Source organism: Anopheles moucheti, chromosome 2 (assembly GCF_943734755.1).
Source record: "Anopheles moucheti chromosome 2, idAnoMoucSN_F20_07, whole genome shotgun sequence".
NCBI classification, from domain to species: Eukaryota; Metazoa; Arthropoda; class Insecta; order Diptera; family Culicidae; genus Anopheles; species Anopheles moucheti.
In genome coordinates, this window is record NC_069140.1 from 96,864,799 (window position 1) to 96,892,571 (window position 27,773).

General features: G+C 49.3%; 6 protein-coding genes across 9 annotated transcripts; 3 read left to right on the forward strand and 3 right to left on the reverse strand.

The window, feature by feature from the left end:
• The first annotated feature begins 182 nt into the window (after nt 1–182).
• On the forward strand, nt 183–2,438 carry LOC128310511 (facilitated trehalose transporter Tret1-2 homolog). The gene is made up of 3 exons (XM_053047166.1): nt 183–503; nt 858–2,063; nt 2,127–2,438. The coding sequence occupies exons 1-3, from the start codon at nt 462–464 to the stop codon at nt 2,379–2,381; spliced, it is 1,503 nt and encodes a 500-aa protein (XP_052903126.1). The 5' UTR covers nt 183–461; the 3' UTR covers nt 2,382–2,438.
• Nucleotides 2,439–2,484: 46 nt separating this feature from the next.
• Nucleotides 2,485–12,521, reverse strand: LOC128299516 (neurofilament heavy polypeptide-like). The gene is made up of 7 exons (XM_053035506.1): nt 12,326–12,521; nt 5,940–8,732; nt 5,112–5,888; nt 4,893–5,034; nt 4,405–4,821; nt 4,055–4,328; nt 2,485–3,173 (listed from the first exon to the last, which is right to left on the reverse strand). Exons 2-7 carry the CDS (start codon nt 8,685–8,687, stop codon nt 2,768–2,770), a joined length of 4,764 nt encoding a protein of 1,587 aa, XP_052891466.1. The 5' UTR covers nt 8,688–8,732; nt 12,326–12,521; the 3' UTR covers nt 2,485–2,767.
• Nucleotides 12,522–13,217: 696 nt separating this feature from the next.
• LOC128299517 (transcription initiation factor TFIID subunit 5) lies at nt 13,218–15,479 on the reverse strand. The gene is made up of 4 exons (XM_053035508.1): nt 15,417–15,479; nt 14,759–15,338; nt 14,354–14,690; nt 13,218–14,281 (listed from the first exon to the last, which is right to left on the reverse strand). Exons 1-4 carry the CDS (start codon nt 15,477–15,479, stop codon nt 13,306–13,308), a joined length of 1,956 nt encoding a protein of 651 aa, XP_052891468.1. The 3' UTR covers nt 13,218–13,305.
• Nucleotides 15,480–15,745: 266 nt separating this feature from the next.
• LOC128310269 (116 kDa U5 small nuclear ribonucleoprotein component) lies at nt 15,746–18,816 on the forward strand. The gene has a single exon (XM_053046869.1). It carries the CDS (start codon nt 15,835–15,837, stop codon nt 18,757–18,759), a length of 2,925 nt encoding a protein of 974 aa, XP_052902829.1. The 5' UTR covers nt 15,746–15,834; the 3' UTR covers nt 18,760–18,816.
• Nucleotides 18,817–21,092: 2,276 nt separating this feature from the next.
• LOC128299366 (mitochondrial uncoupling protein 2-like) lies at nt 21,093–25,264 on the forward strand. 4 transcript variants are annotated; one of them, XM_053035308.1, is made up of 4 exons: nt 21,093–21,359; nt 22,604–22,805; nt 23,862–24,132; nt 24,195–25,264. In XM_053035308.1, the coding sequence occupies exons 2-4, from the start codon at nt 22,665–22,667 to the stop codon at nt 24,776–24,778; spliced, it is 996 nt and encodes a 331-aa protein (XP_052891268.1). In that variant the 5' UTR covers nt 21,093–21,359; nt 22,604–22,664; the 3' UTR covers nt 24,779–25,264. The 4 variants fall into 4 exon arrangements, with proteins under 4 accessions (XP_052891268.1, XP_052891271.1, XP_052891269.1 ...); XM_053035311.1 differs by lacking the exon at nt 21,093–21,359 and adding an exon at nt 21,691–21,924; XM_053035309.1 differs by lacking the exon at nt 21,093–21,359 and adding an exon at nt 22,343–22,459.
• Nucleotides 25,265–25,296: 32 nt separating this feature from the next.
• On the reverse strand, nt 25,297–27,531 carry LOC128299363 (recQ-mediated genome instability protein 1-like). Its single transcript, XM_053035305.1, has 3 exons — nt 27,186–27,531; nt 27,005–27,107; nt 25,297–26,919 (listed from the first exon to the last, which is right to left on the reverse strand). Exons 1-3 carry the CDS (start codon nt 27,472–27,474, stop codon nt 25,377–25,379), a joined length of 1,935 nt encoding a protein of 644 aa, XP_052891265.1. The 5' UTR covers nt 27,475–27,531; the 3' UTR covers nt 25,297–25,376.
• Nucleotides 27,532–27,773: the final 242 nt, after the last annotated feature.

Here is a 27,773-nt window from a genome sequence, read left to right on the forward strand (position 1 = left end):
ACTCGCGATAGCTTCACCACCAGGATTGACTGTCGACGTGTCGTGTTTTGGAATATCGTAGAGCAACGCGCATCACTACAATAAAAACAAAAATCCCCTCTATTCCTCAAAATCGACTTGGCGCAACCAAGCAACAAAGTGAGGTGACCACTTTTTTACGTGTGTATCGGTCGTGCCTCGAGCAGGTCGTCCCATTCAGCCGGCTAACGATCGCGATCGCGTAACGTACGGTTTTGGGTGGTTAATTTTGGCAAACACTGTGAAGGCTAGGGACACGACGCGCCATAGCACAGTCTATTGTGAAGCGCGGCTCTGCGCGGGTTTTGTGATGAACGTTGGGCATTGAAAGCTGGAGAAGCTCAGAGCACATTGTACTGGGTGCTTTGCACGCGGTGATCAGTGATCAGTGATATAAAAGATTCAATCTGAAGAATTGGTGTGACCTCTGCGGGGGCTTAAATATGGCGGACGAAAAAACTACTCCAATGGCAGCTCTTAAACAGGTGAGATAACACAATTTAAAGGTTTGAAATCACATCTCCTAAACAACTTTTCGTAGGAGTAGCTAGCACGATCTGGTTTAGTATGAAGATCCAATGTGCGATATTATACAGAAATATCATCAAAGCAACTCAAAACTTGCGGTTGACTACAAGCGCCAGTAGGTTGCTTAGAAAATGCATTGAGCAGCATCACCTTGAGCAGGCACGTGATGGAAGTCGTTTGCACAAACGTTAACGCGAGTAGAACAAACGATGCCTTTATGAAAGTCCGGCACCGCATTACGGGAGCATTCCTTTAAGCTGCACTAAATTGCCGTACTAATCACAATTCGCCCTTTAATACTTCCAACCTAGACGCTCCTCTCGCTGTCGGTGTCACTGTCGTACTACTGCATAGGACTTGTCCGGGGTTATTCCGCACCTGCCGTACCGTCCATGCACGCAACAGCTCCTGGATTACTACCGAGCAAAAATATCGCCTCCTGGGTCAGTTCCATACCACCGTTTGGGGCGTTTTTTGGCAGTTTGGTAGCATTCCCGCTGATGCACCGGATAGGGCGCAAATACACCGTCCTTATAGCTTCTCCGCTATGGGCCGCCTCCTGGGTACTGATAGCAACGGCAGACGATTGGCGCGTACTGTTTGTGGCACGGATGCTGTCGGGGTTCGGTGCTGGACTATCGCTGCCCGCTGCCCAGGTGTACGTCAGTGAGTGCAGTGATCCCAAAATACGAGGAGTGATCGGTTCACTGCCCGCATTAGCTATGTCGTTTGGAATTCTGGTGATGTACATCATGGGGAAGTTCTTCCACTGGCGACTGCTGGCGTGGATATGTTGTGGGATGGCGTGCTGCCTGTTCCTGGCAGTCGCTTGCTTCCCGCAGAGCCCCGTGTGGCTAAAGACAAGGAAGCAGTACGAGAAAGCACACTACTCAGCGAAGTGGCTCCATCTGCAGGGATTCTCGATCGATCCGAAGGCGAGTGCTGTAACGGTGGACGACAAGCACAAGGACCAGCAACTATCCTCTTCGACGCCCAAACCGTTCTCGAAGGAAGCGCTACTTCGGAGGGAAATTCTTATCCCACTCGGTATTGGACTGGTGCTGCTGTCCATACAACAACTCAGCGGTATCGATGCGGTGGTGTTCTTTACGGTGGAGATCTTCCACGCGGCCGGTTCATCGATGGACGGACATCTGGCGACGATCATCGTGGGTACGGTGCAGGTACTGAGCAACGGGGCCGCACTGTTCGTGGTGGATCGTGCTGGTCGTAAGCCATTGCTCATCATGTCCGGACTGATCATGTGCATTGCGATGGCTTCGATGGGTGCCGCCTTCCATCTCAACTCGATCGGCAACACGTGCTTCGGATATCTGCCGGTGATCAGTCTGATCGTGTTCATGATCGGCTTCTCGATCGGGTTCGGTAGCATACCGTTTCTGCTGATGGGCGAACTTTTCCCAACGGCCCAGCGCAGTTTACTCAGCTCTCTAGCAGGATCGTTCAACCTGGCCATGATGTTTACCGTCATCAAAACGTACCATCCGTTGGAAGATGTAAGCGAGCTTGAGCTTATCCGCGGTGACTTCTTCTTAGCATGTCCTATTCTTCTCTTACAGCTGATCACCACCTCCGGAACGTTCCTCATGTACAGTGTGCTGTGTGCACTTGGGGTGGTATTTGTGATTACGTGTGTACCGGAGACGAAGGGCCGCGAGCTGGAAAGCATCCAGAAGCTGTTCGAACGACGGCCACAGCCTTGCCACCAGCAGGAACTGGGAAGTGACAAAGCGAGCCATGACAATCCCGTCTTCAGTGCTTCCGACGAAATAGTACATCATCATCACTCAAAGTCGATCGATACGAAGTTGTGAGGTATCGCAGCGTAATGGTAATTTACATATTTCTTTCTTTTAGTCTGTAGTGCCAAATAAACGGAGCCTTTGTGCATAATTTAACTCACTGATACACATTATTTATTGCACATCGTATTGAAAAGGATGCTTCCACGCTCTGTGCGCCCGGTGGTCGAACAGTGTGGGGTGCTTTGATGTGACGGTTTTGAAAAGTACGCGTAAGGAAACTTACTTCGGCGGTTTTGTGACGCTGGAAGTGTCCAAATGTCGAAGTGTTGTGAGTGGAAGAAATTAAAAGCATTCAAAAGCGAAAACGAAAGTGGGAACATGAACATTATATCGAACGTTTGTAGGACGTGGTCGGCTGAACGGTATGTGTCTGAAGCTTTCTAGACAGCTCCTCGCTACTTCACCACAAAGTAGTAGTAGTTCTTGAAGATCATCGGCGCAGTATCGTCCGAGATGAAGTTACGATCGGGACGCTTCGAAGCGAATGGATTTACCGAAGGTGACTGTACGATCTGCAGGGTGCGGGTCGATTCACGCTGCAGCCGTTCTAGATCGAGCGGGGACTCGAGCTCAGTGTACGCCGTTACCAACATTGGGCAGCCCGCCTCGGTGGCGGCATGGATCGTTGTCGGCCAGCTATCCAAACCAGCAAAGCCCGTAGTACGATGAAGTCCCGGGTTGAAGAAACAGATGAGGTTCGGTCGCTGGTACCTGGAGCTGTGCCGATAGTCGTGGTACATCGTGCGACATTGGAAATCGAACGCTACCACGCGGCATTTCATGCGACAGGTGCGGCACATTCTGTTTGTGAGAGCAAAGAGAAGCGAAGATGGTGCATAATGTTAGCGGCGCTGTATTGGCACGGTGTCGCAAAATTACTTCTTCGGTAATTATACTCCCTTACACTTACCTTACGCAGCTTTCAACAAGGAAGCAACGGTTGTTGATTATCAATCCTTACCTTGCAATTGTGTGTCACGCTACCAGACAATCTCAGCCATACTCACGCATTCTAGAACGAAGGCGTTTAAGATTAGCATCGTACTGTCGAAGGATTTACAAATGCATCTGGAACTTCGTGGATGATCTTCAGTTATGTTGTCCAGCTTAAGCTGGCTTAAGTGTCCTACATTTTGGTATTCCCGTACCGCCTCAATGCTGTACGATCGTATTAAATTCGGGTTAGGATTAGTCGATGATACAAAAATTATCCAAAACCATCGTTGCCTCTTAATAAAAACCACATCAAAAATTAATCAAAAAACGACAAAAACGAACACTCAAAAATGTATAAAAATAATTTTAACGATAATGAAGAACATAGAAGAATAACGATGAACGTACTGTGTGCTTAAAGGTTAAAACATCAAACGACACATTAAAACGATTTCCATATTTACGATCCAGCTGTTGTTGTGGATCTCGATCGTAACGCAAGGTCAGCTAGCAAAACCGATCATGGAAAGAAATCATGTCACTAAGATTAGATACGACAAATAAATGAACAGACCAGTTGGATCCACTTTAGTAAGACCGTTCGTAGGTAATGATAGGGTGATTAGCAAATCATTTCATGAGTCACATTAAACAATTCACTAACAGGAAAACATCTTTCCGTGCAACTCCAAAAAAATGGAACAATCATTGCCCCCAACGCACAGTCGATTCGGAACCACCCTTACCTAATGCGGCTGATGACGTCGATCGGCAGATTCTCGACGTTCAATTCCGGACCGACGAAAACCACTCGCAGTACGGCGACCTCCGGTACGAGGTGAAGGAAGAACGCTTCCCACTTGTCCAGTGTGTCGCCCTCGAACTGTAGCTCGGCCCCAACGAGATGGATGGTGAATGTGTTACCGAACGGTAGGCCCGTCTGCTGGTACGCGTACAGCGCGGACAGTGGAGCGGTCGCTATCTGCGACAGTACGGCGTACACACATTCATCCCGAGGTACTGCAACGACAAATTGTGCCAATATTAGCAAAGTTCTCACAGGCGATCCACAGTGCCTGAGTGAGTGAGCGCTTACCAGTTGAGTTTTTGTACAACTGCTTGAACGCTTCGTCAATGTTAGCCGGTAATGGAGTCGATTTCGTGAGGATGCGTGTCGGAAGAACTGGCTCGATGCGCCCGAGTATGCGCTGGCGTAGGATTAGCTTCTGAAAGAGCAGGTACGCCTTGCACCAGCGGCGATGCGAAGCTTGCAGGTGCGTGGGATTTGCGATACAGTACGACACCTGTCGGCAATCGGTACACTCTGTCAGCAGCTCCTGTCTCCATTCGCGACAATCTGGTGCGAGACAGATGCGTGGAAACAGTACAATCTCGCGCTCGAAGGCCTGCATACACCGCTTCAACGTCAGCTCGATCTGATTGAGCGTGTGCACGCGCAGATTGCGATACTCCTGAACGTTAAGCTTCCTTGCCAGCTGGTAAATATGTCCTCCTGAAAGTAGAATTAGTAGGTACCCGTTAGTGCGATATACCGCTGGGGTGAAAGCAATCCGTCTGCGGTACCTCTGTTGGCTGCGATTTCACACAGAACCGCGCAAAGATCTCGATGGGACGGTTGATCCAAGCGGCGGTGTTCGTCTCCACAGTATGAAACCATCAGACAGCGTTCGCAGTGGACGAAACTCTTCAACGGGTTCTTGCATACCTGAAACCGCCAGAACAGATAGACTCCCTTAGCAATACAATCTACCGGAATGTCGTTTATCGTGCCCCTCCTCGTACCTGACAGATCGTTGCTATGAATACCGGGCGCGGTGTAAACTTGTACTCGATCGTATCTTCCGTCTCCTCCTCAAGCAGATCTTCCTCCAGCTCATCCTCCTCGGTCGTGTCCGTGCCGGGTGGCAGCGTTTTCGGTAGTATCTTAGCCATTGCCGCGGTAGCATTGAGGGCATGCAGTTGCTTTTCAACGTTAAACTTTACGTTCACCTCCTGCAAGGTGGGCATCAACATACGAATGGCGTCCTTGGTTAGAAATGACCCGAGCGGATGGTCCTCAGTGTCCGTGCCCGGTGGCAACTCTGGCAACGGTGGTGTGGATGATGTAGATGGTTCCGATCCCGATGGTGTCTGACCCTGTCCTGGTTCAGTGCCGCCCGAACGAGATGGGGGTTGTGAGGCCTGCAGTATGCGCAGGATGCGTTCCAGATCTAGCTTCGACTTCGGTTTCGGTGCGTCTGCAGGCGGGGAAGAAGCTGGGTGGGAGGTGCTAGCAGCGGGGCCGGATGATTGCGATAGCGATGGAAAGAGGGATGATAAGAGTGATGCTGATGAGGGGGATGATGAGTCGAGAGCAGTGCTAGTGGAAGAAGAAGGATTGGTGGAGCTGTTAGTAGTGGGTTGGCTACTAGCGTTAGCGTCCGATGATGCCCCAGTTCCCCGGTTCTTCTTCGACCGCGAATGCGACAGCAGCACGTCCGCAATGGTCGATATAATGTCCATGTTTTTCTTAAATGCTTCCGTTCTACTTAGCTCCACCGCCGGCGACCTGGAATCAGACTGAATTGTTGTCAAATGTTTATTCTGAACGGGTTCGCTATGCATCGTTACCGTGGAGGTCTTGCCACCCGGCTGCTTGATGGGTGTCTTCATCTTGGCGGCACTCTTGCTGTGGACGTCCGGTTTGGGCGGCACCTCCGGTTTCTTCTGTGCCGGTTTCGATTTGCTGGCACCAGCACCGGCACCAGCGGCGGCAGGTTTCTTCGCTCCGTTGAGCGCTTCCTCGGTTAGGCGTGCGGCCCCTTCCGCCGGTGGTTCTGCGGGTGCAGGTGAAGCAGGTGCTGGTACTGTGGCAGGAGCAGGAACGGTGGCAGGGGTGGAGGGCGCGGGTGCTGAGCTAGGCGGGGAGGGAGTAGCTGCCGGGGTCTGTGGAGGAGCAGTGGCTGCTGGCGCAACCTTGGCAGCGACAATCTTTTCCTTCTCAACCGAGGGCGACTTCCTCTTGAGGAATTCGGGCTTTGGCGGAGGTTCCGGTTTCTTCGAGGCAGGTGGTGTACTAGGTTTCGGCGGCGCTCGTGCAGCAGCAGGTGCCGCTTTCGGTGGAGACGGTGCCTTGGCAGTGGTCTTCGGGGGTGAGGTTCGCGCTGCAGTCTTGGGTTGCTGCGGAGGTGACTTTTCCTGCGGTTTGGCTGGCGGTGTCTGTTGCTTACCGTTCGCCGGAACGGCCGGTTTTCCATTGCCAGGTTTCGGGGAGGATTTTGGTGAGGCAGGTGCAGCTTCGGGGGTCTTCGGGATGGGCACGGGTGCTGATTGGCTTTCCTGCGATTTTGCTACCGTGGCGGGTTCAGCAGAGGAGGCAAAATCGCCGCTTTGTCCGTTTTTTGGACCGGTTACCTTGGCTGTGCTTTTCTCATCCTCCGATACACTGTTTTTGGGTGTCCGTTTGTTGTTTTTCTTACTGTTCTTAGCATCCTGCTTCGAGGTGGCCGGCTTTTCTTGCGTTGGAGTTGTTGGAGCTGATCCGTTCGACTGTTTCGTGGCTTCGCCGTTCGATTTCCGTTTCGCTTCCTCTTCTGCTAGTTTTTTCGCCTTATCTGCCGCCTCCAGTTTTGCCTTTTCTTCGGATTCCTTCTTTGCCTTCTCAGCCGCCTCCTTCTTTGCCTTTTCGTCTGCTTCCTTCTTCGCCTTTTCAGCCGCCTCCTTCTTGGCTTTGTCTTCTGCTTCCTTCTTTGCCTTCTCAGCCGCCTCCTTCTTGGCCTTTTCTTCTGCCTCCTTCTTTGCCTTTTCAGCCGCCTCCTTCTTGGTCTTTTCTTCTGCCTCCTTCTTTGCCTTTTCAGCCGCCTCCTTCTTCGCCTTTTCGTCTGCCTCCTTCTTTGCCTTCTCAGCCGCCTCCTTCTTGGCCTTGTCTTCTGCCTCCTTCTTTGCCTTTTCAGCCGCCTCCTTCTTGGTCTTTTCTTCTGCCTCCTTCTTTGCCTTTTCAGCCGCCTCCTTCTTCGCCTTTTCGTCTGCCTCCTTCTTTGCCTTCTCAGCCGCCTCCTTCTTGGCCTTGTCTTCTGCCTCCTTCTTTGCCTTTTCAGCCGCCTCCTTCTTGGCCTTTTCTTCTGCCTCCTTCTTTGCCTTATCAGCCGCTTCCTTCTTTGCCTTCTCAGCCGCCTCCTTCTTGGCCTTTTCTTCAGCCTCCTTCTTTGCCTTCTCAGCCGCTTCCTTCTTTGCCTTTTCTTCCGCTTCCTTCTTGGCCTTTTCTTCTCCCTCCTTCTTTACCTTCTCAGCCGCTTCCTTCTTTGCCTTTTCTTCTGCTTCCTTCTTTGCCTTCTCAGCAGCGTCCTTCTTGGCCTTTTCTTCTGTTTCCTTCTTGGCCTTCTCTTCTGCTTCCTTTTTCTTGTTCGATTCCGAGTCCTTGCGCGTGCGCGCCTGTTCCTTCTTCTGCTTTGGACTACCAGGCGCAACCTTTGCCTCATCCGCTTCCTTCCGCTGCTGAACCTTCTGATCAATTTCATTGATCTTCTGTTCGACCTTCTCTACGCGTTCCTTTGCCTGCGTCAGCTTGGCCAGTTCCGCTTCGCGAGCCGCCTTCTCCTCCAGCAGCTGCTTAGCTTCTGCGTCCTTTTTTGCCTTTTCCTCAATTAGCCGCTTCATTTCCTGCTCTTTGCGAGCTTTGTCCTGTGTCAGCCGCTTTGCTTCGTTTTGGATTTCGACCTTCTCGTTGGCAAGCTTTTTCACTTCGCCCTCCTTGCGCGCCTTTTCGGAGGTTAAGTTCTTCGGGGCCGGTTCCGACACCTTCGGGGCCTGCTGTTGCTCTTTCTTTGCCGGTTCCTGCGGCTCAGCTTTGACGCTCTTAAGCGACTCCATCTTTTTCTTTTCCTCCTGCGTCTGGGCCTGCAGATGCTGCAGCAGACTTTCAATGATCTGTATCTTCTTGCGGATATCTTCGGGGGTCTGTGTCGGTTTACCTTCCGGAGTGGCCTGGGCTGGAGTAGCCTCAAGCTGCTCCAGCGTTCGCATCAGCTTGCTGCGCTTTTTGCGCAGATTTTTTCTCGCCGTCACCGTCGAAGGAGCCTTATCCTTGGACTGGTCATCGGACGCATCATCCGACTTCTTCTTGCGGCCACGACGGCTTCGCTTCCGTCGCATCTCACCAGTTTCTCCCTCGGAACCGTTCTGCACGGCTGCACCGTTAGCCTGCTTCGGTGGGTTGGCGTTTTTCTCCGGCGCGGGTTTAACTTCCAGCTTCACCTCCTTGACCGGAGCCGGTCGCACTGGATCAGCTGCTGGGGCATTGGCGGTCGCTGCAGCTGGAGCAGACACTTGTTCTCCTTCACCGGTGGCCGCCCCATTTTTAGCCTTCCCCTTCTTCGCCATTGCTGCTGCTACGTCGACAAGGGTTGATGTGGTGGTGGGTGTTTACTGCAGGGAAGAACAGAGACCAACATTAATGCGTGGAAATTCGTGTCATGTTATCGGGCCGAAAAACGTGTGCTCCAATACAAGAAGCGTAATTAGACCTGAAAATTCCTCAAGCTCTCAAACCCCGACCCAGCATCATTTCCGACTCTCGAATTTCGGCCCATCTTTATTCTCGCAAAACGATCGCATATGTTTACGAAGTAGTGAGAATCTAAAATTAGTTCTTAATGTGTATGGTTTGGTGCAGAAACGAGCAAACTCCCGCACACTACACACACACGTATGGAAGGTGGAACGGATTGCGAACCAGAACCAACCTTTAAAAGCACTAAAGCAGGGACTGTGGTCGTCGTCGTCGTCTAACCAAACACAACACTTGACTGAGCGAACAAACCACGAGCTGCTGGCAGGTTTTGGTGCTGTGTACCGAATTAATAACCCGCTATCGTCTGGCATACATAATGGCGTTCAAAATGCGATGGCGATTAAGTTGCGATAAAACGTAGAACGATCGTGGGCAACGTTTCGGGACGTTTGGGAAGCCGGAGATGAAAAGCGTATGCAGCGGCGGCTATATTTACGTGTACGAAAGTAATGCTCAATGTCTAAACACGCGGAACAGTGTAATGTGACGCGGTTTTCTTTTTTTTATCTCTAAAACCACCCCTAACCCCCCGGTGCCACATCTTGGCGTTCCTGATCGATGAGTTCGTTTTGGGGAAAACAGCGAAAAAAAAAAGCTCCCTCTCGGAGCGATCCCCCAAAAACTCTACCGAGTTTCTTCGCGGTACAATGTCACGGTTTTGTACAAACATTTTTCACGCCATAACCATTTTCCGCCATCATCAGCTGGTGGTGTGGTGTCCGCCATTTAGAAGTCGCGCGAGCCATTGACCTGGGGCGTATTTTTAAACAAAACGCGCGCCGTTTTTTTTTGTTTTCAATTTGTATGTTTGCTCGGCATGTGCGATCGTGTGGGGGATCTTTGGTTTTCTCTCTGTTTTGTGTTTTTTTTGTAACAATGTTTTCATAACGGGAGGACATTTTGTTATTGCGTTCAAAGTTTTTTTCCCCCATTTTTTTTTTGTTCTTCTTTTTGGCATCAGATGAGTGTTTTGATGACAAAATGTTCATCGCACAGCGTAAAGGAAAAGGGCCGTTTAGTGCCGTAACGCTCGCAAAGGAACGATATTCAATGTCATCTGCTGCAAAGGACAGGCAGGAGAGGCAACACACGAACCCCGCCACGAACAGCTCTCGATGTTGCAATTTGGACGCTTTGGAAGGGGTGGAAAATACATTCATTCACACTCGGTTTGTGGTGGGCATAAAATATTGTGGTTGAGAACACTGCTTGATGGTTGTTGCATTGAACCACTGCCAAGGTTTTTTTTTTGTTTGCCAAATGTCGCTCAAAGGAGGCTAATTTATTAAATTGTTATCCTCGCGAATGTTGTTCGCGCTACTGTGCTAGAACTAAACGATATTTAGTGCATAAAAAGAAACATCGTACTAGATCAGTGTGTAAGAAAGCAAGTTTTACTGCAGTATGGCGTAACAAAAATAAATCCAAGTAGGCAACGGAAATTTCAAAGGCAAAAAGCAATGTCAGATGGGAAGGCAAAACAGTAAACAACCAGGCGTCCGCTTTGGCTGCAAGATCCGCCATGATCGTTTTTGCATTTGTGCAGGTGCTCGACTACGCGTTGATATTATTACATCGTATTACATGAACGGCTGTATCTTAAGTTAAAAGACGCCTGACGCCTTTATTGTGGTCTATCTTAAGTCAACCACATGATCAGAGGACACCAGAATGGCCGGGAAATTGGATTGGCGGACGACGACGACGGCGCTCGACCGTGAGTGGGTTAGAGGACTCCTGCGTGGGTATCTTAAGTCAAAAGGCACCAGGGAATGTGAGATGGTTCTCAATCAGGTAACAAGAAAATCTTCACTTAACATTCTTGCTATGGAGCAAGAAGAAATAGTGTTTTCCATTACCATTGTTTGCTCCCTATCGTTGAGATACCATTATTGCCTGCTGTTCGTGTCGTTTGTGCCAAGCTAGATTAGCCTGACTCACTTTCAAGCAATGGCAGCTGTACAACAAAACCAAAACGCAAGACGAATGAAGAGACGCAGTGAAGGCACCGCGCTCTAAGAAAAATAGCAGAACAAGAATCAAGAATATCTCCCGTGTTCTTGTGTCAAAAGGAACGAAAATGGTCCCATCAAACATTCCGGGTTCGTGTGTTTGTGTGTGGCACGACACAGTTGAGAGTTTAAGGAGACACTCAAGAAAACAAACATCGGATCAGACAGCCGAAGAAGTGTGTACGTATGTTCTGCTCTATATTTTTAGACGGAAATCTGTCCGGCCGTGTCCCTAGCGGCGTGTATGTTCGCATCGCACACCAGCATTGCCAGCATTGTCGCATCCCAAAATGGTGGCAATAATCGCACACTTTATTTCGTCACTAATTATAAACAATAACGTTTACCCAGTTTGGGGTTCCTTTCGCCAGAAAACCTAGTTAGATCACAGCACGGTGGACGCGCGTTTTATGACTCTGGCCGGTTGTAAAGCATGCAAAAGCAAGATCCCGAAAGGGTCAGACACTTTGATGATTATGGTGGCCGATTTGTGTCCGCTCAAACTCTGAGATGTTCCATACGCGAGATAATGTCACGAACCTACCCCTTAAATGCCACCCAATGCGTGGTGGCGGCAGAAGTGCGCCGCGAAGCAAGCGAAGCTCGTGCCGAAGAAGAGCCGGCAGTACCTAAAACAGTACGATTAAGGAGCAAGACAGACAAACTGCCTGCAAGAATCGGCCAAACAGGCGAGACAGAGTCGGAGCAAACGTGACTCTAGTAGACGGGCTCATACGACAAAATTTTCACAGTTTCAACAAAAATGCTATTATTATCTTTTTCCCACTACGCTTTCCACGTTACAGGCGCACGGTCGTGTACGTGGTTCCACCGACCAGTGAACGCACTGTTCCAAATCCGTGCTATCCGTGCCAGCAGCAGCAAAACCGTGAATTTATGTTAGAAAATGCGATTGATTGAAAGTGTACGCTCAATTCGACGCCGGTTCGGGCAACTATTTATCGTTTTGGATACAAATCACAAAGCAGGAAAATAAACGAAAGCTGGCCAAATGCAGTAGTAGTGTCGGCGGAAGTCTTTGAAAAATATCCTCTCGTACGATCATGCGCTAGATGGCTGTATGGTTTACGGTTTACAACATACAGCATTCAGCCTCAAACATAACGATATGGGAACCCAACGATCATCGGCACAAACACGGCCATAAATCAATATCGCAGCGAAAACTCGATCATTCGGACCGCATGGTTCAGCAGCACACGATCTGCTGCAGCGCATTATGTAACCCGGCGGGATGTGGCAAAAGGTTTGTCCCGTTTGCTTGCTGCACACCGTCTCCCATTACCAGTGGTTGCTCTTGCAACAGTTTGCAATCTATCTGTACTTTGTTCGATTGTACCGACACTTTAGGAAATTGTTGGAGAAAAATGGTAAACTATTACGCCCTAACTACTTCCACCGGTACTCCGACTTACAGCTGTGTTCCAAAGTGTCCAAATCACCTACTTTTACCGCTGGGTAGCGTTTCTTCCTTGCTTGTACACTTTTAACTTATTTAAACCGACTGTAATATCACTGCGGATCTAATACTAGATCTAAACTCTCTTTCTCTCTTTTGGTTCACTTTCACGTGGATTAACTGTCGGCACTGCGCAAACGGTAATTCCGTAACGGTGGTTCAGCTGGGACTGAGAACGAAGCTCGTCCGTACGGTTCGCAGCCGGGCGAAGCAAAATGGCATTAGAATGTCTTAGGTTTCGTGTCGGGAAAAACGGGGAGAGATATGAACCACTTTCCGGACTGCGAGTGTGCGAGAGTAAACGCATTCGCAGCTGGGAGGGCTTATATACCACACATCAGAGTTCTCTTGCGTACCAAAGTATTATGACCGATATATCTCACCGGTTTTCCACCGATTACTCTCCGGCTAATCTATAAACACACAACAACAACTCTACTTCGAATGAATAATACATTGAAGAACGTGGAAATAAGATTATTCTTATGAAGAAAGCATAGATATATAATTTAAACTGCTACGGGAATCGAGGAATGTGTCTCAAGGAATCGTCGATCTTCGTATGTTTCATTCCGCGTAGGAGGACCTTATAGTAGGGGGACAGTGGAGACGCATGGTTTGTGGTGGTAAACTACGTCAATCACGGAAAACACTGAAGACGAGGAACGATCTCCTATGGGATTTTTTTTGTCACATTTGCTCACATTAGCCGAACCTTGAGTTTGACGGTGCCCTTGACTTTACGCTTTGTGCACTACAGCAACGATACTATGCTAAACTGATTGATGGTGACTTGAAAACCATACTTGTCATCAGAGCGTGAGTCATTATAGTTTGAGAGTGACTCCGATCGACTTATTTATTATAAATGTTTCAAACTCAAATGCTTGTAAAATGCGAATGTCTCACCTGGTTTCTCACTTATCCTCCCATCTTTCATACGCCGTGGTCGTACATACCGACGCCAAGCAGTAAATTCCGACGCGTAAAATGCAACGTCAGGAAGGGTGACTGTTTGGTCGGGAATGTGCGCAACAGATACGGTTCTCCATCGCGCACATCCGGATTGTGCGATACGTTTACGTTCTCTCCGCTGATGTCGTCTACCAGCTTGGTAAAATCCCACAGCTTCAGTGCACAATCAAGCCCACCCGTGCCCAGAATCGTTCCATCGCGACTGAAGCACATCGAGTGAATGGAGGCCGTATGCCCGGTCAGTGCCGCAATCAAATGGCCGTGGGCAAGGTCCCAAATCAGCACGCGATTATCGGCCGACCCGGATGCAAGATATCGTCCGCACATTGAAAATGCTAGCGAGTAAATCGGTGCCTTATGTCCCGTCAGCAACCGATGATGATTGCCTACGCACACATCCCACAGGCGGACGGTGCGATCGCTTGAACCGGTCGCCACGTAGTTACTGTTCGGATGAAAAATGCAAACATCCACGTCCGACAAGTGGCCAGCAAATACGCGCAACGGTTGATAGGAATCCGTTGCCCACAGCCGAGCCGTCCGATCGTGCGAGCAGCTCACGAAGTAGTGCCCATGTGGTGAAAATCGAACATCCCACACCGGGTACTGATGGCCCTTGTACACGACAACGCACGTCCAGGTGTGTAGTGACCACAGCCGAATAGTGCAATCCTCCGAGCAGGACAGCAACATTGTCCGATCTGGTGAGAACGAAGTGCGATAAACCGGTCCACTGTGGCCGAGCAGTGTGCGACACGTTTCCGCCTTCCGATCGTCCAGCATGCGTATCAGGACATCCTCTGCATCGCGATCGATTTCTTTCAAATGGTCAGCACTCTTCATTTCTCGTAGTTTCACGGGTGTCATAGACCACACCTTGATCGAGGAATCAATGAATCCCACCGACAGGAGGCTTGAATCTTCACAGAAATCAGCACTGCAAGGGCAAGAATCAGAGAAGGGCATTAAAAACCGCGCATAACTCTCTCTCTTTGGCAGCCAAAATTACCATGTGACGGTGTGATTCGCATTCAACAGTGTGTACATACAAATCGAGGGCAATAGTTCCGGTCCAAGATTTACACGCTTTGTCGATTCCCGAAGCGCTTTGATTTTTTCCATCTTGTCCACATCCTTCAATTTGGGCAGTGGAATACGATCGAGCGGTGGGGCATTCGGGTCGGATTTGGATTTTTTCGAAAACAGTGGATCTTTCTTGGGCTTTTTCTTCTTCGGTTTGTCCGGTGCATCCGGATCCATATCGTCGTCCTCTTCGGGCGGTGCCGCTACCAGCGTCTGTACGTCCGGTTCCTTTAGCAGTCCATAGTACACCTTGATTTTATTATCTTCGAGGGGAATGATGCACATGTTAACTTTTTGTACTTAAACAATTATCCAACAACACGTTGCTTACCTTGCCGCTTCGCCTCTCCCGTCATGGCGCCGCTCGTTGCGTCACACTGCGCCTTATTACGCGCAACGCCCTCGTACAAATCGAAATACATGTGCTCGTTCACGATATTCAGTATAACCGAGGCTTTCTTCTCGTGCAAGTGGCGCTTCAACAAGGACAGCGTGTCTCGGGATATACGAATGGTAAATGCGTTCGATTTGAACGTATCCGTAATGTCGTTTCCGCTCATCTCATCCCGCTTCGTCACCATCGCTAGCTTGGCCAGCTCATCCTGGTAGTAATACTCCTGCTCCGGACCGAACTGTGTTATCACCTTCTTCGCTTGTACCTCGTGGTTATTGTACACCAGCTCGATGTACATGTGGACCAGCACGGGGTACAGTATAAGCGCCAGCTCGTGTTTGTAGATGTCCAGCGACTCTTCAACGAACTTGCGCAACTCCATGTAAGAGTTTTCGTATATGTCCGGATCGCCTTCGCTTTTGTACGCCGCCAGCACACTGTTCACCTCCGCTTCGCCGGCCACATTCTCGGGAATATCGGCCAAGCCAGCTTCCTTCTTTAGCAGCTCCTCCGTGCCCTATCATTGCCGGAAAACAAACAACATTCGCATTAGAGGGACCCGAGCAAATGGTTGTACTGCCTGCCTTCTACATACCTTCAGGTTGTACTTCCTCATTACGGCCAGTACCGCCATCAGTTCGGTTTTACTTTGCGCCATGATGGACACAAGAAATCTGCGGTTTTGTACTGTAAATTTCACTACTTTGCAAGCTCCAGACTCCTTTGCCAGAAAACTAAACAAAATTCGGCGTCCGATTTGTGGCCTGTCAAAAACATGCTGATGACATTTCGGGTGTGCTTGAAACTAGCCCACCACTTTGCATCTCGCTTGAAACGCTTCAATGCCAAACAAATCGTGTGAAGCGTTTCGGTTAGAAAAATAACTCCCGACCGGCAGCGCGCGTGTTTTGTTGTGTGCGAAAATAAAAGTGCATTTTTGCTGAAATAAACAAGCATCTGTGTCGTTTTAGCAGCGGTTCAAGGATAAGTTACGGGTGATTTCCTCGCAAATCATGGATACAGCATCGTACGACGAGTTTGGCAACTACATTGGGCCGGATCTGGAGAGTGACGATGACGACGACCAAAGCATCTACGGGCAGGCAGACCAGCAAGACGACGAGGAGGAGGAGATGATGGACGATGAGCCAGAACCGGAGGAGGAAGAAAAGCGGTCCTCCAAAGCGGTGGTCCTGCACGAGGACAAGCGCTACTATCCCACGTCCCTGGAGGTGTACGGTGAGGAGGTAGAAACGATCGTGCAGGAGGAGGACGCCCAACCCTTGGACAAACCCTTGATTGAGCCGGTGAAGCGCATGAAGTTCCAGCTGAAAGCGCAGGAGCTGCCGGAAACTACGTACAAGATGGAGTTCCTTTCGGATCTCATGGACACGCCGACACTCATCCGGAATGTGGCTTTGATAGGGCATCTTCACCATGGCAAGACCACGTTCGTGGACTGTCTGGTGCGGCAAACACATCCGCAGCTGCGCAGCATGGAGGAACGGAACCTTCGCTACACGGACACGCTGTTTACCGAGCAGGAGCGGGGCGTTAGTATCAAAGCGACTCCGATGACGCTTGTCCTGCAGGATGTGAAGGGGAAGAGCTTCCTGCTGAACACGTTCGATACGCCGGGACACGTGAACTTTTCCGACGAAGTAACCGCATCCATGCGGCTCTGCGATGGTGTGGTATTGTTCGTGGATGCAGCGGAAGGCGTTATGCTCAATACGGAGCGACTGCTGAAGCATGCGATACAGGAAAGGCTGTCCTTTACGCTTTGCATCAACAAAATCGATCGGTTGATCCTGGAGCTGAAGCTACCGCCGCAGGACGCGTACTTCAAACTGCAGCACATCGTAGACGAAATCAACGGATTGCTAACGCTTCATGGGGATTCCACCGTGAAACCCGTTTCGCCCGTGCTGGGTAACGTATGTTTTGCTAGCTCACTGTACGGAGTTTGCTTCACGCTGAAATCATTCGCCCGACTGTACGCGGACACCTACGATGGCGTTAATGTGGAAGAATTTGCGAAGCGTCTGTGGGGCGATATGTACTTCCAACCGAAGACGCGGAAATTCACGCGCAAGCCGGCGCACACATCCGCGCAGAGGAGTTTTGTCGAGTTTGTGCTGGAACCCCTGTACAAACTGTTCGCTCAGGTCGTCGGAGATGTGGACACGACGCTGGTCGATACGCTTGCCGAGCTGCAGATACCGGTTTCGAGCGAAGAGATGAAGTGCAACATCCGTCCCTTGCTGCGGACCGTGTGCAATCGATTTGTGGGCGATTTTTGTGGATTTGTGCAGATGTGTGTGGAACACATCCGATCGCCGTTGGAAAACGCGCAGGTTAAGGTCGACCATATCTACACGGGGGTGCGCGAGAGTGGTATTTACCAGGATATGCTGCAGTGTGACGCAAACGCACAGCTGATGGTGCACAGCTCGAAGATGTACCCAACGGAAGATTGTACGTTCTTCCAAGTGTTGGCCCGCGTCATGAGCGGAACACTGCACGCCGGACAGGAGGTGCGAGTGCTCGGTGAGAATTATACGCTGCAAGACGAGGAAGATAGTCGCGTGCTGCAGGTCGGTCGGCTTTGGATCTATGAGGCACGGTACAAGATCGAGCTGAACCGCGTTCCGGCGGGCAATTGGGTGCTGATCGAAGGTATCGATCAGTGCATCGTGAAGACGGCCACCATTACCGACGTGCAGATGACCGAGGATGTGTTCATATTCCGACCGCTCAAGTTCAACACCCAGAGCGTCATTAAAATTGCGGTCGAGCCGGTAAATCCATCGGAATTGCCCAAAATGTTGGACGGCTTGCGAAAGCTTAACAAATCCTACCCATTGCTGTCGACGCGCGTGGAAGAGTCCGGCGAGCACGTTATACTTGGCACTGGAGAGCTGTATCTCGATTGTGTGATGCACGATCTGCGCAAGATGTACTCCGAGATCGACATTAAGGTAGCAGATCCAGTGGTAGCATTCTGCGAGAGTGTGGTCGAAACGAGTTCGCTTAAATGCTTCGCCGAAACACCCAACAAGAAGAACAAGATAACGATGATTGCGGAACCGCTAGAGAAAGGACTGGCCGAGGACATCGAGAATGAGACGGTATCGATCAGCTGGAACAAGAAAAAGTTGGGCGAATTCTTCCAGGTTAACTACCAGTGGGATTTGCTGGCCGCTCGATCGATCTGGGCATTCGGGCCGGACTCGACCGGACCGAACATTCTCGTCGACGATACGCTTCCGTTCGAGGTGGACAAAACGTTGCTGGGCACGGTGAAGGATTCGATCGTGCAAGGATTCCAGTGGGGCACCCGCGAAGGTCCCCTCTGTGAGGAACCGATTCGAAACGTAAAGTTCAAGATCTTGGATGCGGTCATTGCCCCCGAACCACTGCACCGCGGTGGTGGACAAATCATTCCAACCGCAAGGCGCGTAGCGTACTCGGCTTTCCTCATGGCAACACCACGCCTGATGGAACCTTATCTGTTCGTGGAAGTGCAAGCACCGGCCGATTGCGTTTCGTCCGTTTACACCGTACTGGCAAGACGGCGTGGACACGTTACACAGGACGCACCGGTACCGGGATCTCCGCTGTACATTATCAAAGCCTTCCTGCCGGCGATCGATTCGTTCGGGTTCGAGACGGATCTGCGCACGCACACGCAAGGCCAAGCGTTCTGTCTGTCCGTGTTTCACCACTGGCAGATTGTGCCGGGTGATCCGCTGGACAAGAGCATTATCATTCGACCGTTGGAACCCCAGCCGGCCACACATTTGGCGCGCGAGTTCATGATGAAGACGCGCCGCCGGAAGGGTCTGTCGGAGGATGTGTCGATCAACAAATTCTTCGACGATCCTATGCTGCTCGAGTTGGCACGCCAGGATGTGCTGTTGAACTATCCCATTTAAACGAGTTTTCTCATCGATTGTGCTTAGCTGTAGCAAGCGACAACAATAAATAAATGTATGTGTTCGTAGTTGGAGAAAGTTATGTATTACGCCTTTAAAAATTACATTGATGACACAAACATGATTTTCGGACAGTTTTGCTGCGCGAACACCTGTATCCTGTAGATCCAGAAATACCCAGGCATCATCCAACACTCCATTATCTTCCAAACAGCTCATTGTCATCAATCGACTTTATTTATGATAGTTTTTGAGATACTCCATTGTAGGTTTTTTGCTTAAACACCCGCCATTCATGTAAACAAACAGATTTACGTCTGTCCATTCTTGCCAAATCATCCCTCAATTGTGCGGGTTTACGCAAACGAGCCACTAAATTCGGCTAATGGTACACAGCGGAACCGGTGTACAACAATCGACGTCACCAAGTTTGTCCTCTCTCACACTACAGATCCGCTCACTGATGGCAATAAAAAAGCCACTCATTCACACCCCCTTTTGAATGATGCTCAAGGCAGAAGGGATTGCTGCTTCTTCAGGTCGTACAATACATTTGACCTTCGCGAAATGTTTAAAACACTCGCGCCCCACCGAGCAACAGCCGTGGGGGGACGAGGATCGTTCGATCTTTCATTGATCTCCGGTTTGCCCGAAAACATCCACCCGAAACACGGGCACCGGACCGACCGTTGTTGATTGATGATCACGCACCCCCACAATGCCGATATTGGTCGACGGTGGCGTGATTTGTTTTCAAAGTCAAAACTGTACTGTTACCGGCAAAGGCATCTTGCTGTTGCCTAGCCCAACGTTTCCCTCTTCGCGTTCCGAAATTTGGACTATCAAAACAAGCGCGCGCGCTCGCGCTCGTCTGATTGGTTCACGCGCCGCGGGACACACCTTTTTCAACCTATTAAGCGCTCCCTGCGATAAGGGTTTGTTCTTTGGGTCCACAGCGCAAAATCGTAATCAAAAGAAGGCTCGTTGGAGGGGACCATCTTGCCGGGGCAGGCACACTTCAATGGTCGACCATTTTTGGGGTCAGACTACATGGAATACAAGACGAGCTGCGGGATGACTGCGTGTCCGACACTCGTGATGACCGTAGAGATTTTAAATGAGTTTGTTATTGCTGCCGCTTTCGATTCGCTGTTGCGAAAGATTATTTCGCCCGTTGGCTACTTTGTTTTTACGATCAATTTAACGTTTCGAAGCGGTGGCGAAGATACGATCACACAATACGACAAGATAACATTATCCACCGGTTACTCGACTCCATTATGCGCGTTTGCCTTTTACGCAAAAATACGTCGCCACGCATCAAAGTCAACTTCAATGCCACTAATTTCTCAGTTCGCGCAAAAAGAGGCGCCACCATGGTGTTTCGGTGATGTCCAGAGCAATGTGCTCTGGATCATAATGATGCGAATAATATTTGAACAATCGGTTAGAGTGAGCCGATCTCGCCTTTGACCGGGTTCGCGCGAAGCATGTTCGACATAAACACGCTTATTAGCGTCAATCGCGGTGAGGTGTTGAACGAACTGCCCAAAATGTGCAAACCAGTTGCCAAGTCGCTTCCCTTCGCTTTCATTTGTTTTCCCAATTTACCGCACCGATAACGGGTGCTGATGAATCATTTATCAAACATCGTTATTTCTGCTTCTGGCAACAGCACAATCATGGATGTTATAATACCAATTCTTCACGATAGTGTCCAATCGGAACTAGCGGAACTAGCACGCGCAATGACTTCATTGTGTATTTCTGTTGGAGAGACCGAACCCCCCCTTCTTAGCATCGTCGTTCGTCTTATCGAACCATTCGACTGGACGATAGCAACAGATGACCAACAAGATGACTCTCGTCCTACTGATCTGTGTACCCGGCGTCTTCGCGCTATTCCCACCCCTAGTACAGCATCCACCCCCCGCCGAAGAAGGCTTTACCACCACCACCACCACCACCACCTTCTCCCAATTGGCCCAAAGGGGGCCAAACGAAAACGAACCGAACCGCGCGGGACCGAAGTACGCGTTTCCACCGTCGGCGAAAGAGAAGCGCGCGCGCGCGCGCGCGTGTCTGTGCCATAGCACTGACCACCGGTTCGTTACCGCCAGCCAGTGCGAGGTTCGATTGGTGGTCGTGCGATGGCGTGTTTCGTCGCGGCCCGATCTCGAGCCTATTTATATGACACCGTTACGCGGTTTCAGCCGTACTGTATCAGTTTGTCCGCTCCAGCACGCACGGACTATGCCGCAACGGTGACGACCGTGTGCTGCTGCTGCTCCTTCACCAAAGCAGAGACTCCTTTCCGGTCCGGCGTGGTTAAAGTGTTTCAAGGGTTTTGACCGTTGGCAAGAAGTGACTTAGTTACTCGATTTTGGAGTGGCATTTCGGTGACAAACACCCGGAAGTGAACATCGATCGATCATCGGGAGCGATCGAGTTTTAAACGAGCGTTTAAAACAAACGATCGTTTAGCACAGCACGAACTGATCGAGGCGGTGGTGAAGGAGTTTGTTGTAAAACATTGTGCAACCAGTGAGGTGTTTCAAATTTTGGCACCAAGTTCAACAGCTCCGGAGGACATCCGTTGTGTAAGTTGTTGGTGGTTTTGTGTGTTCATAGCGTTAAGCGTGTTTCATAAGTTTTGGCCGGAGTGTCGTTTCGAAAGGTGCATGTGAGGCTAGACAAATTGAGCCGAGGACATTGTGCGCTAAAGTGTAAAGAAAACGTCGCTTTTGTGCAGTGTCTGTAAAGTAGTGAATTTAGGTAAATTGAAAAAATTTGTTACAGTTCTGTGACAATATGTTTTTTTTTGCAGTCGCAATAAATACTTCCCATGAGATATCGGAAAAAGCAATAAATATTGGGTCGTTTGTATTACTATCTTCAAAGTTATGGGATAGATAATCGTCCAACAGGGAGGCCCAAAAGGGTTGCAGTCATAGATCGAAGATCATAAACGTTTGCTATCGTTGTAATCGTTGCCTAGATAAGTGAAGAAGAACTGTACGCAAAGAACAGTCTTCCATAGTGAACCTCAAGGACGCGGTAGTTGTCGTTGTAACGAACCAAGCTCAAACAAGCTAGAGCATAACTTAATTATTTTACTAACTTCCGCGACGTCCGGTTAAGTTTCATCGCTAAACTGGATCCTTGGTAGGGTAGTTTACGCTAATCTTAAAACAAGTTCAAGTGAATCAGCATGTTACTACTGCTTTACGCATAAGCACCCTTCCTGCGACGGCGGAATCAATAGCCGCGATCGCTCTGTCTAACTGACAATGGCTTTATTCGTGCGCCGAGATGTGCGACAACGAAGAAAAAAAAACCAAACCAAACCTCCCCATGCAGAGATACTCGATTGGCTGGTGTAGACATTGTTGTTTGGACGAGCCCCCGCCAGGCAACAAAAGACACCACCAACACACCGGGATCTTTTTTATCAGCTGACCCGCGATGTGAACGACGCATTAATTGGCGATGGCGGCGGCGGACACGATCGTGATATGGTGTCGGGTTTAACGTGCCCCTCGGTCGGGCTCTAAACTCGCCTTGACGCGCCGCTGTTGTCAAGGCTATTTTTGTTTTCGTTGATTCGAGACACAAATCAGCGGAGCGATCGTCTGTTCACGCATTGCCGATTTTACGCATCTGTCCCCTGACCCTGCGCCTTCCTTGCCTTAGCGAGATGGTCAGTTACGACAAACAATCGTTCCAGCAAAGCTCGCACACATGAAGAAATCAAACAAGAACCTGCAAAACAAAATCATTAATTACGATCGTGCTAATCGGGCTAATCATGCAATTGGGCTATTTTTATTCCTTCTCCTTTTAGGACATATTCTGCTAGGAGTAAACATCAAGCTAAACGAATTAAAAAAACTCAAACACACAAAATGAGCTTTCAACGACAAACCTCAGCAAAGACGACGGAGCTGACGGCATCCGTGCCGGTAAAGCTGCTCACCGCTGGAACGGCTGCCTGTTTTGCAGACTTCATCACCTTCCCGCTGGACACGGCCAAAGTGCGGCTACAGGTAAGAAAGGATCAACATTCAAAAAGGTTGAACGTATAGAACACGGTTAGCACCGAGGTTGCTGCAGAGTGTGCCTCTTCTTCTGGCCAGTAGTAAACTTTACTTCCTATTTCGTACCCATTCCAACGATACTGTACATCGTGCGCAGTGAGCGATTGCCTTACGGCACCTTCAACACATCAGCGACAAGGTGTCGATGCGGATGAATGCGTCCGACCGGTCGAGTAAACCCTACTACCATTCGCGTCCATCAAGCAACAGCTCGCTGGTTCCGACGAATGATGTGACGGCGGTTAAACGGTTCAACGAGCAGCATTCGCTCGTGCCCTCGAAGCTCTCGCGTCTCGATGGTCTGCTGTGTAAACCGGTGGAATCGGTTCGCCGGTACAAAGTTCAAACCTTCCAACGATCCACTCTCGGTCGTCGATCGAGCTATGCTTCATGCGGAGGCGACGCACCAGCCCAGCATCAACAGTAGGAAGTAGGGCAACCCTGCCGTGGTCGTAGGACTTTGTACCAAGCGGATACGCGTTGTTGATGCGATTGTCCTTCACCTAGCCGAGCGGTAACTCTCTAACGGGTTATGCAACGCTAAAGGACAGGTTACGGAACCTACTGCGGTTACTAAGCTTTGAAAAGAAATGGAAGAGTTTCTTTTGGGACTTATTCCGTTTGGAAAACAGCCTACTTCGACAAGTTAATTGTTAACTTTGATTATTTTCAAATTTGAAAAAAAAACCCTTTGTGTCCGGCCCTTGAGAGGCACTTTCTTAGTGTTTTTTTTTTCAACCAGATATATAGTTCGCTAGCTATTAGAGATCAGTACTCTATGCCAAGGCAGCTGATCTTTTGTTGTGAATTATCTCAATCGGATGAAAGACTGATGATAGATTTAATAGGTGCATTTTGTTTGCATTGTTGCAGCTGGCCATCATCGTCCACACATCATTGAATTGAATTTTCCAACGATATCAGCGACAATTTGTCTCGCGTGATAACTTCCGACTGCGCGTACATGGAATGATTAGAATTGTTTCCTTTTTTTCGCAATTTTAGATTCAAGGCGAACAGCCGGTTAGAACAGTCGCCATGGCTCCTGCCCTCAACACATCCGCCTCACTCAAACTCAACCCGGCACCCATGCCGGCGACTCAGCACGTGCAGTACCGTGGCCTGGTGGGTACACTCACAACCATCACCAGACAGGAAGGCTTCCGGACACTGTATAACGGGCTGTCCGCGGGTCTACAGCGTCAGCTGTGCTTCTGTTCCATCCGCCTAGGATTATACGATACCGTGAAAACATTCTACGGTTCCCTGCTTAAAGGTAGGCTGCTTTCGATGAGGCTCGACAATCGAATTACTAATGCAAACATTCTGAAATTGCAGAAAATGAAGCTGGCCTTCAGATTGGAACTCGAATCTTAGCCGGTCTAACGACGGGTGGTGCCGCTGTCATGATCGCACAACCGACGGATGTCGTCAAGGTGCGGTTTCAAGCGGCCACACGCTCGTCCACCGGGCGTCGGTACGCTTCCACGCTGGAAGCTTACCGGACGATACACCGGGAGGAAGGGATGCGCGGACTGTGGAAGGGTGCGATGCCGAACGTGGGTCGTAATGCGATCGTCAACGTGGCGGAGATTGTCTGTTACGATGTGGTGAAGGACTGTCTCCTGCTGTACGCACACATGCCCAACGATATCCGGTGTCACTTTTCGGCCGCGGTTGTAGCGGGACTGGCCGCAACAATCGTCGCCTCGCCGGTGGATGTGGTGAAGACGCGCTACATGAACTCACCCCGCGGACAGTACCGTGGAGCGTTAGACTGTGCCATCCGGATGGGTGCCAAGGAGGGTGTCGCTGCATTCTACAAAGGCTTTGTACCGTCGTTCGCACGGCTCGTCTCGTGGAATGTGGTCATGTGGATCAGCTACGAGCAGCTCAAGCTGGTCATCTTTAACCGAAGCTAAAGCGATTCCGGCAGGCGAGCGCGGGGTCCGGGTGCTAGATGCACCCGGCACCAGATCCTTTCGCTCAGTGGCTCACGCGCACACGCTTCCGGAATGTGTCTTAGCGCAAACGAAGTGTTGCTGATATATAGCTATTTTAAACAACATGGATAAATTTATGTTTTACAACGCGGTATGACTGCGACCAAGTGTGACCGAGTCAGGGCAACAGGATCAAGGGAATGGAAACGGATCGACCGGATAGTGTCGATCAGTATGCAAAAACTGGTGCAGTATCCTTAGGACGTAACAACGCGTTTCCATGTGATCCCTCAATCGTTCAACATTTCCACTTGAGCTTTTGCTTTTCGTTTACGAATGTGATAATAAGTATGTATGTGTATGTGTATGTGCGAAGGAAAAATGTATGTCACGTCTTAATTTTAAAAATTAATAAACCTCAAAGAAGAAACAAACATGCTTACCTTTCAAGCAGATCAATGCATGGGATCCACGGTCTTAGACGAAACCTTTTTGTTTGGTTCTTTTCTTTACCACATGAGGAGACGATGCACTTTTATCGTTTTTCAGTGTCCGGAATGTGTCGGGTTAACAAATTCTATAACATTTTTCTTAATTGACTACAGTTCTCCTGAATAATCTTATCCAGTAAAATGGCTCCCCGTTGTTCGTTCATTTCGTACGTTTCTATCACCACCGGCGGCTCGGAAGATTCGCGATCGGCTTGGTAAACTATCCGCCAGAAGCATTTGATCTCCTGCAGCAGTTCCTTAAAGTCCTGCAATATCGATTCGAGCAGCTTCATCACACCTTCACGATCCGTTTTGCGCATTTGCATCAACTCAGCTGCATCGTGCCGTGTCATTTTGCTGATCACGCTATCGTGCAACCGTACCGGCAGACACACATTCGAGTGATCCGTTAGCGCGATGCTGAGGTGCCACTGTTCTTTGCGAATACGAGGTTGTTCAGGGACGCTCTCCACTTCACAGTACACCACGAAACTAGTGTCGGCACGGTACGCTTCCGGCAGTGACATTATTTGCTCGATCGTAACTAAACTGGTGCCATCGATTCGATATTTATAGTTGGGCGAAAGTATTTTGAACATGGTCGGTTCGCCAGCAAACCCTACCTCATCCGTGCAGTCCATACTGTCCTCGAACAGATTTGAAGTGTTAAACTGATTAAACTTTTTACTGGTGGAAGGTTGTGGTTCTGTGTGTTCCTTTCTAACGTTGGACGAGTAATCTTTACATGATGCTGTTGGTAATCGTGCTATGAGTGAGTCTCTTGGCGTCTCATCCTGCTGTGCAGGTCGATACTCATCAGACGGTCTAGGTTTCTTTGCCTTTGGTGGATCTATTTCATTCGGGGACTCATCAGGCACTGGTCGCGTTTCCAACGTTCTCATCTCATTGCGGATTTCATTCTCCAAAGAGTTCATCACATCGATATCATCATCCTCGATTAGTCCATCAAACGTCGGCTTAGTACGAATAGATGCAGTGGTAATTTCCCTCTCAACCGGAGATGATTGTGAAAGTTTCGTGGAGGATACCTGCTGATGCATAATTTCGGGTTCGTTGCGAACATCCACCAACTGCACAAAGTCATCCATATCATCATCGTCTATCAGTGTGCTTATGGTCGGTACTTGGTCCGGTTTAGGTTGAGTTGCTTCAATCACATCCAAATCGATTCCCATCAGCAAAGAATCATCCACATCGTCATCCTCGGCCACGGCGGGTGATTTCCTTTGATTTCCTTTCCGCTCCGGACAGGCTGCATTCTGTGGCATTGGGATGGATGGGATTGTTCTGTGATTTGGGCGATTTCTACCCTCCAATACTTCGATTTCTTCGTAATCCAACTTTGGAACGGGGTTAGCCGGTTTGTTTAACGCACGAAGTAGCACATTTTCGTACGCATTTGTTATCAGCAACACGTCCACCTCGCCACCGAGCACGCGAACGTTTCGTGGCTCGAGAAAGATTACTTTGTTCACGCAACGCATCGGTCCGGTTAGGAGCAGTTTCAAGCCGGGCGTTAGCTTTGTGTTTAAGCAATTGATAGGGCTGTGTTCCATCGCTAGTACCGTTTGCTTCCCGTCCGTTAATTCGAGTTTCAACATTCTACGTCTAAAAATTGAATGAATGAAGGGCAATACAATACATCCGACCGAGTACAAATCTGCCACAGGGACTGTCACTGCAGCACACTTACTTCTTTACGTTTGGTGCTTGATTTTTTCTCATCTGCACCTCATCATCGGCCTCATCCATCTTTTTGTCATATAAAGCTCTCCATTGGTCGTACGCAGGTTCAGCTAGAAGTAGACGGAAAGAAAATTATTCAATTGCACATGGAATGACACAACGATGCGTGTATACTAATTACTACTAACAGATATCAATCAAATACTGCATCTGAACCGGGAACGATCCGTTCAGTGTGTGCTGTTCCACTTTCACATCCATCCCCGCAGGGAGCACTGCGATGCCAATCTCATTCAAATCAGCCAACAGCCACTGACTGAACGCAAACTGGAACAGGGCTTCGTTGGAAATTTTCGGATTTTCTTGCATATAGAAGGACACACATTCGGCCAACCACTTGTCGATCACCTTAATGTTGTACTCGCGTAGCATGCGCGTCTTCACCATCTGTGCGCGATTATTCTCATTCTGAATCATCTTGTGACCAGGTAGGGCACAATTTATCGCAACAATGGGGTAAACTTTACGTATTATTCCGTGTTTAAATAGAGGTTACAGCAACGAATGCGGCACACATTCCTTGAGCTTCTGTTTGGACTGAATTGTTTACGTATCGTAAAAACTGTCATGCCAAAAGAGCGCGCTAAAAATCCCCTTGATTTTCCTCCAATAAATTAAATTAAATGTGATGTAGCATTTGTGCATATTTTTAATAATACATAATGTTGTCGATCGTGAATCGTATTTATAATTAAATTAAATAAAAATCTAAAAAT